Raw genomic sequence first — 17,856 nt, 5'->3', positions numbered from 1 at the left:
TATTTACTGTTTTTTTTTTACCAGATTGCTTAATATAATAATTTCCTAAATACTCTGTACTGTTGATGCAGTTTGAAATTTCCTATGTCTATCTTCATTTAATTACCATATTAAATTTTAAAAATAATTTTGTAGGTCTGATGTGGCTATATAGTCATGCATCCTTCACGATACATTTGAATGAAAAGTACTCTGAGTTGCAAAAATTGAATCAGGAATGAAGACATGTTTTAAAATAATTTAACTTAACTCTCTACAGATGGCCCCTCCTTAAAAGAAACAACAGGACCCAGTAGACAGATTTTACAAGGTATGACAAGCAATTTGTATATTTCTCAGTTTTATGAAACTGTTTTCGTAGTTTTGAGCTATCTGAAGTTTTCCTTTAAGAAAAATTTTTAACACAGTATTTGTGTTTAAAATGTTAGCCTTCCTAGTCGATTTTTTAATATATACTATTAGGTATATTAGCAGATGTTCTTTTAACTGTCACTAGGCTGTTTTCTCAGATTTAATAAGAAGATTAAAATATTCAGAAACGATACTGCTTAAATCTAAATAAATACTCATGCCAGTGACTCTAGTAACACCGTAATATTTAGCAATAACTATATTAGTAATAAATAATAGTATGATTGCCTTTGTAGAATTATTAAATAACTTTTCCAAGAATAACATTCAACATGTATTTATGTTGTGGAAAAATTTAATGCTAAAAATGTAATGCATCCAAACTCAAATAATGTACAGAGCTAAGAGTGAATCCTAATGTAAACTGTGAACTTGGGTCATAATGATGTGTCAGTTGTAACAAATGTACTACTCTGGTGGGGGAGGTTGACAATGAGGGAGGTTATGCCTGAATTGGAACAGTGGGCATAAGGGAAATCTCTATCTTCCACTTAGTTTTGCTGTGAACCTAAAACTGCTCTCAAAAATAAAGTCTATTATATTTAAAAAAAAATAATGCAAAGGGAGATCTTTCTCATATCCATAGGCATCAAATGATGACACCTAAAGAGGACTTACATATTATGTAAAATGATATATTACGGAATTTTACAAGCTAGAGAAAATCAGTCTTGTCTATGAACTATGGTAGTTTCTTTTTTGGGATGTGAACCAACCTTTGGCTCTGGATTTCCATATAAACTTCACTGTCACAGTTCCTAATTTGCAGCTCCCCATTTTCCTGCCTTTATTAACTTTTGACTGCAGTCTGACTTTCTCACTAGCTTGTGATCCAACTTCAACTGTACTTATTTTTATTTTCTCCTCTATTCTTTGATATAGTTCTTGCTTTTTATTTTTTCACTGTGAATATGTTCCTCCATACTGAAGAGCTTATTTCAGGAGGCTTAAATGTGTCTTGTAGTGACTAGTTTTCCATTTGTGAAATTGTTTTAGGACAGCATTTGCTGAAATAGCTTGTAATCATGCATATGTAATGCATCTGTATCCAGTGCTACAAATTTAGCCTTGATAATAAGAATTTAGTTTTAGTCTTGGAAATCATCACAAGTTGAGGGAAGGGAGGTCAGATTTGCATTCCTAATTATCTTTTATACAAGCTGTTGTGAAAATTAGCTTGTATTTTCAGAGTATCCATTAATTTATGGTGACTGAAGCAGCCCAGTAGAAAGCTGAAGGTTAGGATAACTTCCAGGTACTAAAACTTTTCCATATAGATACTCACACATGAAAAACTGACTTTACTGAATTTTTCAGTTATTTGCTGCATTTTCAATATGACCCCTGGCTTTGTAGGTTCTTGGGCAGTTAAAATATCAGTATCCTACCAAGTCTTTTAAGGGTTTTAATTTTTATATAAGTTAAACATGTTAGTTTAGATTTCTCTCTGTAGTGATTTTCTTCTTGAAAGAGTTACTGGAAAGTAAGAAGGGCTTAGTTAGTTAATGACATTTGCTAGTAAAGCCAGTTTTCAGGTCAGCAAATAAGATGTAGCCAGGGACTTGCCAGTCAAAGGAAAATCAAGAACCTTTGTTCTTTTCTTTCTCCTTTTCAGTGTTTAGAGCTGCTTTCAATTCTGGTCCTACCAAAACATTGATTAAAGAATGTATTAAAATTTAAAATCACATATCACTTAAGAGTTTTGAAGGTTAGGGACCCTCAATCCACTTCCATGTGTATCTTCCTCCAGTTTTAATTTTAAAACTTAAAGTGGTCCCAAAATTTATTAACCTATTTAATTCTTTGTTATATGAAACACCATAGAGAAATAGAATATTTTTTTCATAAATGTGCTTGTAACATATTTTTTGTTACAGAAAAAAGAGCTGTTAACTTTTTGAAGAGTTGTTGTAAAGGTCAATGCTGTGTACAAATGAAAAAGCATATTAGGTACTGAGGAATCAGTTACATTTGGTATTAATACATGATATAAAATTCCACATTAGCAGATTGATTGAAGCATATTTTCATAGAGTGTGTTAAGATTCAATTCAGGTGTATTAAGATTCAATTAACAACTTGTTAATAGTCCATTTTTAAATTATTAGAAAGTGTTTTCAAGTTTAAATAAATCTGTTTTATACCTAAAACATAATTGGGTTACCTTTAATTGCTTATTGAATAATAAAAAAGAAAAATAAGTATTTCTAAAGTAGACACATGGTTTCACACATTAGATATTTCTTTTCAGATAGAGTAGTTGATGCTGTTGAAGAATGTTCTATTTCTAGCAACATGTGGTTGACGTTTGTTTAAGATAGTGTTTTGCTATACAGTAAATTTTACCTCTTACAGATCTAAATGGTGAATAATTTGTCTTAGTTAAAATTTTTTTAAATAATGTATACTAAACTTAATTTTTGACTTTTTTTTAATGGTTTTCCAGTCAAGTATCAATTATTAAATGTTAATATATCTAGGTTCTTGGGCAGAGTATCAGTATCCTACTAATGTAATATTTAATTATTAAAAGTTCAAAATATATTTACGTCCACTTTAAAATATTCAAATCTCTACTTTCTTTCATATCAGGTTTGAGTTTAGTGTGTAACTTTAGGTAACAATACCTTCAGGATAATTACCAGGATTAGCAGTATGGTCCATAGGAAATTCTAGTCTCAAATGGTAATAATTTTAATTACCAGCAGAGGGCTCTGTGTGTACATATATTTGTAGTTATAAACAATGTTTTCTTGACTGATTCTTTCAGCCTAATGCAGTTTTCTTCTAACAAAGTATTAATTAACTTCTGGACTCTTAACCAGAGACGAGTGTGCACAAAAAATTTTTTAAATCAGTTATTTCTCTACTTCTTCATTTATATTATAGCAAAATACTAAGGATCATTAAGAGCAAGCATAACTTAATGAGTCAAATATTTTAACCCCTGCTGTTTTTTAAAAGGAAAGATTATTTCAATTCCCAAAGGTACTATCAATATTACTTCTTTACTAAACAGTGAATCTGCATTCTTACTGATTTTCAAATTGCTAGGTTTTTATATATAAAATCAAGAATATAGTTTTAAGAAATATTTGCATTTTCAGTTGATCAGAAAATGTTATTTTGATTTTCATTATGTTTTATTTCTAGGTGTATTTTTACACATTCTAGCAGATACACTTGGGAGTATCGGTGTAATTGTCTCTGCCATCATGATGCAGAATTTTGGTCTAATGATAGCAGATCCTATTTGTTCAATCCTGATAGCCATGCTCATAGTTTTAAGGTAAGTGTTGGTAGGTTACTTTCAGGTATTAAAATGAGAGGTGATAAATATACTACTTAGATTACAGATCTAAATTATTATTATGTTTGGGGTTTTTTGGTCTTTAACAAATTTCTACATAGATTATTTCTCTTTTCATCTTACTGTTTTTTCTGTGTTTACCTAGGGTTTGATATTTCTTTTTGGTGTTTAGTAATTGATCTTCTGTAAATCAAATCAGTAGTAATTTTCTTAAATCCAACACTATATCTGTAGAGTAGAACATTAGAAATATAAAATGTATTAATGTTAGAATATTATTCCTTTGACATCTGTCTTTTGCGCTATCAAATGCAAAAGAATATTAAAATCTCTTCTAGAACAATTTTTAATTTATAAAGTTATATTATCATTGCAGAAGTCTTATAAAATTGCTTACTGAAGTATATTTATGTCCTTCTCCCTATCTAGATTATAAATTCTTGAGGAAGAATCTATCTTTTAGCTCTTTGGCTCTCTGTTGCCTGTCATAGTACCAATGTGTATGTAAAAGTGTGTGTGAGTGTGTATAAATTCTCAATAAATATTTTCTGAATTAGTGTATGGTTACTAGCTCTTAAATTTCTGTCAAGTTATTTTATTATTATTTTAATTTTTATCAGAATAATGGAACATTATGTGCCTTTATTTCACAATCTGAATTATTTATATAGATATGTCTTGACTGGACTGTTTTTGTCTAATTTATCCATATGATTTTACTGTTAGTAAAGCTATCTTTGTAATGATAAAAGAGCTATTAGAGGGCAGACTGTGATGATTTTTATAGCTTGCAGTTGAATAGAATAGACTTTAAAAATTACAATGAAATTATACTCTTATAAATTAGTCATAAACGTAGGTTTTCAAGTTTTTGCTTAAAAAATAGGATACAGTATACATTTTAAACATGCAGATTATTTTAAATTTTTCTTTAAATTATTTGTACTAGGAATCATCTCTGCTATGTAAAAATCTTTTATAAAACTCGGAATCTCCTTTCTTCATCTTTGGAAATCTTACATATTTCCTTGAAAGTTCAGCTTGGATTCACATATTCTATGAAACTTAACTCCTGATAGATTTGGTAACTTACATCTGTACCTCTTTATTTTCATGTTCAGTGTTTATTTTATTTTGTTATTTGCATGTTATAATTTGTGGCTGCTTCTAATGCTTCTTAGAGTAGGATCTTAATCTTTATTTTCCTTTGTCTCCACTCATATTATCCTAATTCTCCTATCATTTGTTGCTTGGAAGAGGTTGACCTTTCTGTCTCCCTCTAATTTCTTTTCCACATTGTGACCAAAGTGATCTTTCTTTAATGAAGATTATGGTACATGGAAAAATAATCTTGCTTTAAATCGTGCCATGGCTTTCTTGCCCTCAGGATAAAGTCTGAATTCCTCAGTAGGCCTTCACATTGGTACCCATTTATCTCTTCAGTCTTTCTCTCACCCTGTCTCAATTTCTGTTCTGCTCTCCAGCCACAGTAAATAACTCAGTTCCCTGAAAACATGTTATAAGCTTTCTGGATTCTGAGCTTTGCTCTTGTTTCCTCTCTCCAAAATAAAATACTCTTACACTGAGTGTCCTTCTCCTTTCCCCTTCACCGCCACAAGTACTAGATAACAATTCTCATCCTTGAGATTAGATTTCAGTTTAAATGACACTTCCTTGAGGAAGCATTTCCTGATCGTCTACCTCCCAGGAGGGGTTAAGTATACCTGTAGCACCGCCTGCTACTCCTCTTGTGGCATTTACTAACTATGTTGAAATAGCCTGTCTTATTGTCTTCCTTAAGCTCCATAAGGGCAAACTGTTTTTTCATTGTTGTAAAGTCAGCACCTAACTCTGCCAGGCAAAAGTTGGTACATTTTCGATTTGAATCAAAATAAATTCGTGTTTTTTCAGCCTCAGAGAATTATTTTCTCTAATCCTAAATCAGGAATTCTTACTTAGTTCTAGTCCCATTCACTTGTTCTACAAATATGAATAAATAAATAAACACACACACAGAGGACAAGAGAACTTTTTTTTTCTGAAATATAACACATTAAAAAGCTACACAAATTATTTTCAGCAAATATTTATTAAGTAGACCCTCTCACCAGGGTGGTGAAAGGACAAGATAACTTGCTGTTTTGATCTTACATTATAGTAAAAGAGAGAGACACAAACAAATTAATCAATAAACCACTCAAGTATCTAGCAGTTAATTGTGCAGAGAGTTAAGATGGGATGTTAGTGACTGAGGTGCTATTTTAGACTGAGTCATAAGAGAAGACTTCCGAAGAGGGAGGATTTAAATTGAGATCAGAGTGTTGAAGAGAGCATTCTAGTCTAAGGAACAGCTAGTATAAAAGCCCTGTAGTGGAAAGAACATAATGACCAACTGAAAGTTGGTCATTATGGCAGAAGTATAGGGAGTAAGGGGAGAGTGCTTTGAAATAAAGCCAGAGGGATAGGCCTGGGAAAATTAGCCAGGGTTAGGAGTTTGGATTTTATTTTAGGTGGAGGAGGAAACCATAGGGGGTGACATTATTTGATTTGTATCATTAAAAATAATTTTGGCTGCTTTGTAGTTAATAAGATTAAAAGGGGGTAAGAGGGCACACAGGCAGACCAACTAGAAAGCTATTAAAGTGGACCAAATAAGAGGCCAGGGTCCCTTGGTCTAAGGTACTAATAATCTAGGAGGTAGAAAGATGTAGCTAAAGTTAGAAAATGCTTTGGGCCTAGAATTAATAAGAATTGCTCCTAGATATGAATGTTTAGGTGAAGGGTTGAGTGAAAGGGGGGAAATTAAGGATAATTCCTAGAGTTTTTACATGAGCAACTGAGTGAATGAAGGTTCCTCTACTGAAAGAGGGAAGACTAGGGGAAGAGTTGTTTTATCTGATTCAAAGGGCATTGCTGATCAGAAGTTCTGTTTTGGTTGTTGCTAGGTTTGAGGTCTCTCATTAGACATTTATATGGTGATCTCAAGTAGGTGGTGCAAGTACAAGTACAGAATTCTTGGGAGCACTCAGCTGAATATAAAAGATTGGAAATAGTTCACATATAGATTTAAAGTCATGGAGTAGCATTTATCTGTCATGAATTCCACAATTCCTACCCCTTCCATTTTCCTAGAAAGCAACCCTCTTTTCTGCTGAACCCAATTTAGCTAAAGGAAATAATGCTTCAGGCAGCCACAACCAACTACAGTTGGCTTTCAAGATAAACCTATAAAACTTAGGTGTTATCCTTGTCTAAGTCCTACTGACCTGTTTATAAAACTTTTTCTCAGTAGTTTACATAAATATATATTCTCAAATTCATATAATTTGATTCTTTTTCATTTTTGTTAAGCTTAACATTTTTGCTTGTTCTTTTCCTTTGTTCTCATATCAAAAGTAATACATGTTGATTGTAAAAAACTCAAACATTATTGAAATGTGCAACTTGTCTATTGAAATGTCCTTTCAATCCCACCACTTGGAGATAAAGCAGAAAACTTTAACGAATCTTTAAATCATTTAACAAATGTTTTAGTGCCCACTCTGTGCTAGTCAGTAAACAATATAGCAAATACCCTACCTTCATGGAGCTTATATTCTAATAGGGGTTATAGTCAATAAAGCAGATGGACATGCAAATAGATAATGTATGTCATATAGTGATAAATGCTATGAAGTAGGGGAAGGGGCTGTATTTTAGAAGGGCTTGGAAAGTCCTCTGCATCGTTTGAGGAATGACGAGAGGAGAGTGCAGTGAGTAGGGCAGAGAGGTGGCAGGTATATGTATCTAGAATTTGGGGAAGGGGTTGAGGTGAAAGATAGAAATTTGGGTGTCATCAAGCTGCATGGTATTTAAAGCCATGAGATTGGATGAGTTTGCCCAGAGAATGAGCACTGATAGAGAGAAGTGGCTGGAGGACTGAACCCTAGGGGAGGTGGGGAACAGAGGCAACTCCAGCAGAGGAGAGGAAAGCGGAGTGGCCAGTGAGGAGTGAGGAGACACATGGGCATGCCTTGTTTTAGGAGCCGTGTAAAGCAAGTGTTTTAAACAAGAAGGAATAATTAAGCCTATTAAATGCTTTTGGGCTGGTAATTGGTAACTTAGATAATATGTCCAGAGGAGTGATGAGAATGAAAGCCTGATCAGAGTAGCTTCAAGAGAGAATGGGAGGGGAGGAAATGGAAGTAACTGTAGTCAACTCCTTTTCAAGGCCCTTTGCTGTAAAGGGGAGCAGTGACTGCTGGCGACACTGAGGGCTCACTTTGAGGTTTGTGGTCATGAATTTAAAGTGAAAGCAACCAGCACAGTTGTGTTTTTTTTTTCTTTTTCTTTTTTTCTAGTCTTGTTCAGCTACTTGGTAAAAGGTATGGAATAGGCAGAGAGCTGGATTTAAAAGGTCTGAGGTTTTGTTGGGTGAGTGTTTTGTTGGGTGAGTGTTGGGTGGTGTTAGTGTCCCATGTCTATAATCCCTGCCTTGCTCCTTTCTCACTGGCAGAGTGAGAAAGGAGCAAGGCAGGGATTTTAGACATAGGAAACTAAGATTTAAAGGTAATAATAGATTCTGAAAATGAAAGTGATGGGAGTGGATTGGATTGGAATTCTGGGAAAAGTGTTAAAGATGGATTGGGGGAAGAAATCAGAAGTAGGAAGGTTTATTGAGATGCTTGAAATTGAGATCTTAAGGTCTAAGGTCTGATCATAGGGGTGGATCCAGGAAAAGAGCATCATATAGAGGCCAAATGTTGGATGGATTGTTCACGTGGATATTTCAATTAAGAGTAATGAAAAACGTAGAGATGGAAAGAGAATAAGCCTGTTGCTAAACTATTCAGTGACTGAAGGGGAGCTATCAAGAATTGTATCACTAGTAATTAGGGTGGGTAGAAGGTGGCATAATCTGATGGCATGGGCCTTAAAGGAGCTGTGTTGGGGAGAAGTAGGAACAGTAGTAGTGATAAGTGAGGAGGACATTTACCTCCCGGTAAGTCCCAGTAGTACAGGGAGTGTGGGAGAGAAAGTGCTGTAAGGAAAAGTGTCCTCAGGTGATAGCCAGTTTTCAGGTAGAGCATGAACATGCTGTTGCTATTTAGAGGGGAGGCTGAAGATTTAGTGAAAATTACATATTTAAAAGTAGTTTTTTAAAATTATGGAAATAGTTATGTTGATAAAGAAACTTGGTAAAATATAAAAAAGAATAAGGAAAAAAATTACCCATAGTTCCACCAGCCTAGAGAGCTATGTTAATATTTTTATGGGTTTGGCTTTTTTATTCTGAGTCTCTTTATATATATATATATATATATATATATATATATATATATATATAATATATAGTATTTTTTATCTGTATCATGTATACAAGATTATATTCTGAGTAAGAAAAATTTTTTAGCTTTTTCTGATAATAAATATGTAGTCATTATAGAAAACTTGGGAAATGATGAAAATATAAAGAAGTCAAGAAAGATCAGTCGGGATCACAACACGCAGGGGTCACGTTATCACTTTAACAGTATTTCTTTAGTCATTTTTAGGCCTTTTCTTTTTTTCCATTATTGAGTTTCTACTACATGTGCTGATTTATTAAGTTTGGTCAGTAGTAGAGCATTCGCAGGTTCTAGATGAAAGATAATAGTACAGTTATTGTTTTAAGTCAATAAAGTTTTGGGATGATTTATTAGGTAGCAAGGTCTTAATTCAGTGACAATAAATGACAAGATACAGGGCAATGCATAAGTATGAGTCATTATTGTAAACAGTCCATATCTGAAGTATATATTTCTCTTTACATGTAGGATGGAGGGAAAAAAAAATATATATATATATCCCTAAATGTTAATTGGATCTCTCTGGGTGATGTAATTTTAAAATTCTGCTTCTTTCCTAATTTTTCTAAAGTAAATCAATAATTGTGACTTTGCCTTTTAAAAGCATATATATATATATATGCATATATATATATATGCATATATATATATATTTTTTAATGGCAGGCAGTAAAAACCAAGGTAGCTCCAAAGTACAAAATTAAGACATTCCAGTTCAGTCTGTTTTTCTGTTAAGAAAGCAAACTTATTTTACTTAAATATTTACATGATAATGAAATATTTGCAAGCAGATAACTTTGAGACACTTCTCAAATTGTTTAAGAGTTTGTCTAATGAGTCAAAGCTAATTTTAGGAAGTAGATTAAAATTTTTAAGCACTCAACAAAATGGAGTATTAGAGAAGTAATTTTCCTTACCGTTAATTTTTTCATATATTCTCAATTCACTAAAAACGAGAAATAATGGTACTCTTTATATATTCTCTAGATCTAAATGTTCCTCAATTGAGAATGTGCCATGAAATAGATGTCTGTCCCTTCTAGGCTGCCCAGTGTTGCAGTATCACTTTCAAGTGAAAGTGATTTCCTAGAAAAAGACATTTTTTCTCTAAACATTTCCTAACACGCAAAGGGTAATTTAAACTTCTGTGTGAAACTCGGCTGTACTGTGATGGATTTTTTTTTTTCCCAGTGAAAAGCAGGAGATTGAGTATAAGAGCAAGAGTATAATCTTTTATCATCTGAAAATATAGGAGATTTCAGTGTGATTTCACTTCCCCCCCCCCCTTAGTAAGTTGAATTGGAATGGAAAGTGGGTTCATAACTTAGAGAACAGAAATCTGAACAATTAGTTGTAGCTTTGAATTGCACTGTGATTTAAAAGCTACATAAATCTGTAGCTTGATTTTTGATTCACTTAAATAAAAAGGGTACCTGTGCATGATGGGAAAAAATACATAAACAGGATGCAGAAAAAAGCTTTGTTACTGGTGTGGTATTTCTGAAGCCTTTTTTTTTTTCTTTAATCAGTTTTCTGCAACTCAAAAGATACTATCTTGTGCTGCTCTGTGACTTTCACTAATCATTTGTAAATACAAAGAAAACTTTTCTTAAAAAAAGAAATTGTCTTTTTGTTAGGGGCAAAAGTATTTCAAATAATATATTTATTTATTATCATATAGAAGGAAAAAATAGCCCAACTTTTAGAAGCAAACCAAGGTACAGGCTTTAGAAATAACAGGTAGTGGTCATAAGCTGCAGTATGAAATGGAAAGAATATACAGTAATGAAACAAAATTTATAAAGTTGAAATTCTAAATGATTATCTAGATGGTTATCATTGTTCAAGAATACAGGATTTGGATCAGATACTGATTTTGATAAACCTTGTTGATTTTGTGGTTAAATAGATAATTATTTGTAGCCTATATTAAGTCAAAAAAGCATTTTTTTAAACAAGTAATATGCTACCATATCTTCAAATAGTTATATATATATGAGAAATTACAGATTTTTTTTTCGAGAATGGTTTTGGGTGTTGCCTAACAATTTCCTTTGCGGTTTGTCTTTCAAGTGGTTTTAATTTGTGTACTATACTTCTGGGACTAAGATAAAGATAAACAGTTTCCCAAGATTTTAACTTGCTGTTTGTACTCATATTGTAAAATCAAACGTATGGGAATGTTATTGTATGGTAATTGTATTTTTAATCACATGTAAAACCATCATAGTAAGAGCATTTATAAATACTGAATAGTCTAACAGCTTTTCTCAACCAGCATTCTGGGAGAGAATACCCTAATGCCGTAAAGTATCCATTTGTATGCAGTTATTAACTTCACCTCTGCATCTAGAAAAGTACTGGTTATGTACTATTCTTGCGGACATTGAGAAATAGTCACTGAAATCATTTTGTGTTCAATGGTTCAGAAGAGGGATCCCAATTAAGAAAGGCTGGCAGACAGTCTTAGAAATATTAAAAGGAACAGAGCAAGTGTGGTAATGTATTAGTGATCATAAGCCAATAACATTAGATAAGAGAAAGTATTTGAGACCTAAAAATTGGAAAGAAGAGATTATTCTTTTATGTAAAATATATGACTGTATTTCTTTAAACCCTCTAAGACTCAGTGGAAACACTATGACAAACAGGTAATTTAGTAAAGTTACAGATGCAAAACTAATGTATAAAATTAGTACCCTTTATATATAAGCAAATTCCAGTTGAATGTTACAATTAAAGAGAAGACACCTTTTCAGTAGCAATAACAAAGACAATCTAGAGATACAATGTGTAAAACTTGTAGGAGAAAAGATTTAAACACTTCTGAAAAACAAAAGTAGACTTGAACAGAGCCTTTTTTTGGTCAATTATGGTGTTTTTAAAGAATCAACATTATAAACATGTTAACACTTATTTATAAATTTTAAACTATTCTAATAAAAATACCAACAGGTTTTTTTTTCTAGAGAGGAGGTAATAAAAGTTGAATTTAAAGTTTATAAGGAAAAACGAAGAAGCAGGAGGAATAGTCAAGAAAACCTTGAAAAAGAAGATGTAAAGTGTAAAGCCTTCACAGTTGTTTTTTTTTTTAAATATTTATTTATTTGGCTGCACTGGGTCTTAGTTGTGGCACGTGGATCTTTGTTGCCATGTGCGGGATCTTCCTTTTGGCATGCAGGATCTTTAGTTGCAACATGCGGGATCTAGTTCCCTGACCAGGGATTGAACCCAGGCCCCCTGCATTAGGAGCATGGAGACTTAACCGCTGGGCCACCAGGGAAGCCCCAAGCCTTTACAATTAAAATAGTGAGATGCCTAAAAAAGCAAACAGACTAATGGAGCAGATTAGAAATTCCAGAAATAGATTTATATGCAAATAGAAATTTTATAGGGATAAAGGCAGCATTTTGAGTCAGTGGGGCAAAGATGAGCTTTCTACTAACTGGATAACCAACCATGTGGAGAAAGATAAATTTGGAACTGTACCTCATACTGTTAACCTGGATAAATTCTAAATGGATTGGAGCTCTAAAAGTAAAACTCGAACCCATGCTAATACTAGAAAAAAAGCATGTCTGAATTATTTTTACAACATGGGAATATTAGGGGAACAGCTATGGCTCAAAACCTAGAATCAGTGAGAGAAAAGATTGATGAAATTAAGTTACATTTAAAAAAAAAACTTTGGCATAGAAAAAAAGAGCACCATAAGGGAAGTCAAAATGCATAATCAGTTGGGATAAATATTTGCCACTTAGATCATAAAGGGCTAACCTCCCTAATATAGAGAGCACTCTTAAAAATAAAAATTAAATTAAAAGCCTGATAGAAAAATAGGCAAAAGTATAAGCTCATTTAGTTCAAAGGAAAAGAAATACAGATGGCTTTTAAACATGTAAAAGTAGTTAAGCCTCACTTATAAAAAAGAAATGCAAATTAAAACTATATTGTAACACCACTTCTCACCAATCAGGTGGATAAATATCCAAAAATTTGCATAATCTTTTGGCAAGGCTGTAGGTAAAATAAGTACTCTCATACATTGCTGATAGAAATGAGAGTGGTACTGTCTCTGTGGAGAGAACTTTGACAAACATCTAGCATAATTAAATGTATGTTTACCTTTGATTAAGTAGTCCCACTTCTAGGAATGTATCCTAAAGATAAATTGGCAAAAATACATAAAGATATATTTTAAGGCCATTCTTTGTGGCTTTATGTGTTTGTGCCAAAGATTGGAAAGAACACATATGTACACCAGTAAGGGACTTCTGTATATCCCTAAAAATAAAGAATAAAGGGAGACAGGAAGTATAATCAGCAAGATGGCATAATAGGAAGCCCTAGACTCTCTTTCCTCCATGGAGACAGATTTAACACAACAAACTGACAAAATACCTCTGTGAGAAATCCAGAAACTAGTTAAAAGTTTCCTGCACACCAGGCTAATGGAAAGCCAACCACATGGAAGCTTGACAGGAAATTCATGACACTCCCCACTTTCTCTCCTCATAACCACTCCCACCACCCAAGCCTGCACATGGTGGACTGTTTGGGAAGAAACCTCCAATTCCCATATCCCTGCGGGGGGAAAGGAGTTTAACATTAACTGACTTTTAGGGTGGTGCTGCCTGAGAGATTTGTCTTGCTTGTATCCAAGTACTGACAAAAATCGGTGCCTTGGTTGGGCATCCCTGGGAACAGACGTCAGTTGTGCATTACAGTCTGCAGTATCACAGACAGACACTAGATGGAACTCCAGGACTGTGATTTACTACAGCTCCAGGAGGCAGCAGTATTGCAGATAAACACCAGGAGGAGCTCTTGAATAGGAGCCAGCATCCTTTTTCAAATAGGAGGTTACATGCGCAAGCTCAGAGAGGGCATGTACCAGAAAAGACTTGAGAGGTCTCCTGAATCTCCAGCCAGGCTATATAGAGTAAGTCCTCCCTGCATGAAACCAGACCACAAAATCTGGAAAGTTGACTGATTCTTAAGGTGCTGAAATCCCAACAATGAAAAATAAGACATACAAAGAAACAGCCAACCATGGAAACAATTAGATATCCAGAAACCAAACCTGAAAAAAGGTGACATATGAATTGCCAGGTGAAGAATTCAAAATTACCATCATACAGATGGCGAATTAATTAAAAGAAAGCACAGGTAGACACTAAACAAAATCAGGAAAATGGTGCATGAACAAAATGGGAATATCATCAAAGAGATAGAAACTGTGGAGAAGAGCCAAACAAAAGAACAACAATAACTGAATTGAAAATTTCACTGGAGGGCCTCAGCAGCAGATTTGACCAGGCAGAAGAAAGAATCAGTGAGATTGAAGGCAGGACTTCACAAAAATTATTGAGGCAGAGGAGTAAAAAAAAAGAAGAAAAAAAATGAGGAGAGCCTGAGGGATTTATGGACAAGCAGAACAACAAATGCATTATGGGAGTCTCAGAAAGTAAAGAAAGAGAGAAAGGTGCAGAATACCTAGCTAAAGAAACTTTCCCAAATCTAAGAAGAAAAACAGATATACAAATTCAAGAAATGTAAAGAACTTCAACTTGGATAAATATAATATAAAGAAACCTACTCTGAGGCACATCATAATCAAGCTGTCAAAAGTTACATATAATGTGAGAATCTTGAAAGCAGCAAAAGAAGAGCAACTTGTCACATGCAGTGATAACCACAAGGGAAATATTAATAGAATATACACAAAGGGGAAATGAGAAGGGAACCAGAACATGTCACTACAAAAAATCAATGAAACACAAATGAAGAAGTAAAAGAGGGAAAAAAGGTGAAAGAGAGATGAAAAAACTACAAGATAGACAGAAAACTGAACAAAATGGTAATAGTAAGTCCTTCCATGCCAGTAATTATATGTAAAGGGATTAAACGTACCATTTCAAAAACATTGACTGGCTGAATGGATTTTAAGAAAAAAAGAGTCATCTTTATTCTGCCTACAAGATATTCATTTTAGCTATAAGGACTCACATAGACTAAAAGTGAAAGGGTAGCAAAAGATACTTCGTACAAACAGGAACCTGAAGAGAGCAGTGGTAGCCATACTTAGCCAAAATAGACAACAAAAACTGTCACAAGAGACAAAGAAGAAACATTGTAAGGATAAAAGGGTCAATTCACCAGGAAGATATAACAATTGTAAATACATATGCTGCTAACATGAGAGCACCCAAATATATAAAGCAAACATTGACAAAAAGGGAGAAATAGACAGCAACATAGTAATAGTAGGAGACTTCAGTACCTTAGAGGAACTAGGAAATCAACCAGTCATTCATTAGAGACTCAATAGGGAAAGAGAAGACTTGAACACTATAGACCAGTTGGGCCTAACAGGTTGTTGTTGAGCCTGACCCAACTACAGCAGAATACACATTCTTCTCAAGCGCACATGTAACATTCTCCCAGAAAGAAGATATGTCATGTCACAAAAGAGGTCCTAACAAAATTTAGAACATTGAAATTATATAAAATATTTTCTCTGACCACAGTGGAATGAAACTAGAAATCAATAGCAGAAGGAAAACTTGAAAATCCAAAAATATGTGGAAATTAAACAACAGGCTCTTTAACAACCAATGGATCAAGGAAGAAATCACAAGAGAATTTAGAAAATATATGGAGACAAATGAAAACAAACAAAAACACAACATACCAAAACATATGGGATTCAGGAAAAGCAGTATAAAGAGGGAAGTTCATAGCTATAAACACATACATTTTTTAAAAAGGAAAGAAAGATCTCAGGTCAACAACCTAACCTTACAACTCAAGGAGCTAGAAAAAGAACAAACTAAACTCGAAGTCAGCAGAAGGAAGGAAATACTAAAGGTTAGAGCAGAGATAAATGAAATAGAGAATAGAAAAACAATAGAAAAAAGTCAACAAAACCTAGAGTTGGTTTTTTGAAAAGATCAACAAAATTGATAAAACTTTGCTAGACCACCTAAGAAAAAAAAGACTCAAATATCTAAAATAGGAAGTGAAATAGGAGATATTACAACTGATATCACAGAAATAAAAAGAACTATAGGGGACTACTATGAACAGTTGTATGCCAACAAATTGGATAACCTAGAAGAAATTGATAAATTTCTAGAAACATACAACCTACCACTGCTGAATCATGAAGAATTTTAAAGATGTGAACAAACCTATTACTAGTGAGGAGATTGAAGCAGTAATCAAAAAACTCTCAACAAAGAAAAGCCCAGGATCAGATGGTTTCACTGGTGAATCTTACCAAAAATTTAAAGAAGTGTTAGTACCAGTTCTTTTCAAACTATTCCAGAGAATTGAAGAGGAGAGGAGAATCCCAAACTCATGAGGCCAGCATTAACTGGATATCAAAACCAGACAAAGACACAACAGGAAAACTATAGACCCAGTATCCCTGATGAGTGTTGATTTAAGAATTCTAAGCAAAACAGTAGCAAACCAAGTTCAATAGCACATTAAAAGCATCATACACCATGACTAGGGGAGATTTATACTTGGAACGTAAGGATGGTTCAACATAATGAAAATCAATCAGTATTATACACGATATAAACAAAATGAAGGAAGAAAAGATGTGGTCATCTCAAACAATGCAGAAAAGTGACAAAATTCAACACCCTTTCATGATTAAAAACACTAACAAACCAAGACTAGAAGGAAACTACTTCAACATAATAAAAGCCATATGTGAAAAACCCACACCTGGAGAGGAATGAAAACTTTTCCTCCAAGATCAAGAATAAGGCAAGGATGCCCAATTTTCCCACTACTATTTGCCATAGTACTGAAAGTTCTAGCCAGAGCAATCAGACAAGAAAAAGAAAAGGCATACAAATTGGAAAAGAAATATTACAATTATCCCTGTTCACACGTGACATGATCTTATATGTAGAAAATCCTAGATTACACATACACACAAAAACTGTTAGAACTAATAAAAGAATTCAGCAAAGTTGCAGAATACAAAATCAGCACTCAAAACCCAGTTGCATTCTTATATAATAACAATGACCAATCAGAAAAGGAAATTTTAAAAACAATCCCATTTACCATAGCACCAAAAAGGATAAAATACTTAAGAATAAATTCCACCAAGGAGGTGAAACATGTGTACATTGTAAACCATAAAGCATTGCTAAAAGAAATCAAAGAAGATATAAATAAATGGAAAGACATCTCATGCATGGATCAGAAGACTTCAATATTGTTGAAATGTGTATGCTGCCCAAAGTCATCTACAGATTCAGTGCAATCCCTATCAAAATCCTAATGACTTTTTTTTTTTCAGAAATAGATTTTTAAAAAATACTAAAACTTGTATGGAATATGAAGAGACTATGATAGCCAAAACAATCTTAAGAAAGAAGAACAAAGTTGGAGGCCTTACACTCCCTGATTTCAAAACATAACAACAAAGAAACAGTGATTTAGATGGTGTGGTCCTGGCATAAAGACAGATATATAGACCAGTAAACTGAATAAAGAGCCCAGAAGTAAACATTTGCATATATATAGCCAAATGATTTTTGACAGGGGTGCCTGGACTACACAATGGGGATAAAGCAGTCTCCTCAACAAATGGTTTTGAGAAAATGGATATCCACGTGCAAAATAATGAAGTTGGCCCCTTACTTTACACCACATAAAAAAATTAACTCAAAATGGATTAAAGACCTTAAACATATGATCTAAAACTATTAAACTCCTAGACAAAAACTTTTCTCCTAGGAGAAAAGTTTCAGAATATTGGTTTTAGGAATGATTTCTTGG

At 33.5% G+C, this 17,856-nt stretch overlaps 1 protein-coding gene across 6 annotated transcripts in view; it reads left to right on the top strand.

Annotated features, from left to right (window-relative positions):
• Positions 1-17,856, top strand: part of SLC30A7 (solute carrier family 30 member 7) — an 82,251-nt gene that overhangs the window by 31,981 nt on the left and 32,414 nt on the right. For all 6 annotated transcript variants that reach the window (XR_004484914.2, XM_033433897.2, XM_033433890.2 and 3 more), the window contains 2 exons: positions 260-310; positions 3,565-3,700. Coding sequence is in view for 5 of the 6 variants with exons in the window: in XM_033433897.2 (XP_033289788.1) it covers positions 260-310; positions 3,565-3,700 (187 nt within the window). In the remaining variant the exon portion in view is untranslated. The remainder of the gene's footprint in view (positions 1-259; positions 311-3,564; positions 3,701-17,856) is intronic.

Source organism: Orcinus orca, chromosome 1 (genome assembly GCF_937001465.1).
Source record: "Orcinus orca chromosome 1, mOrcOrc1.1, whole genome shotgun sequence".
Taxonomy (NCBI): Eukaryota; Metazoa; Chordata; class Mammalia; order Artiodactyla; family Delphinidae; genus Orcinus; species Orcinus orca.
Note: the sequence above shows the minus strand (reverse complement) of the source record. Positions and strands in the feature narration are given on the sequence as shown.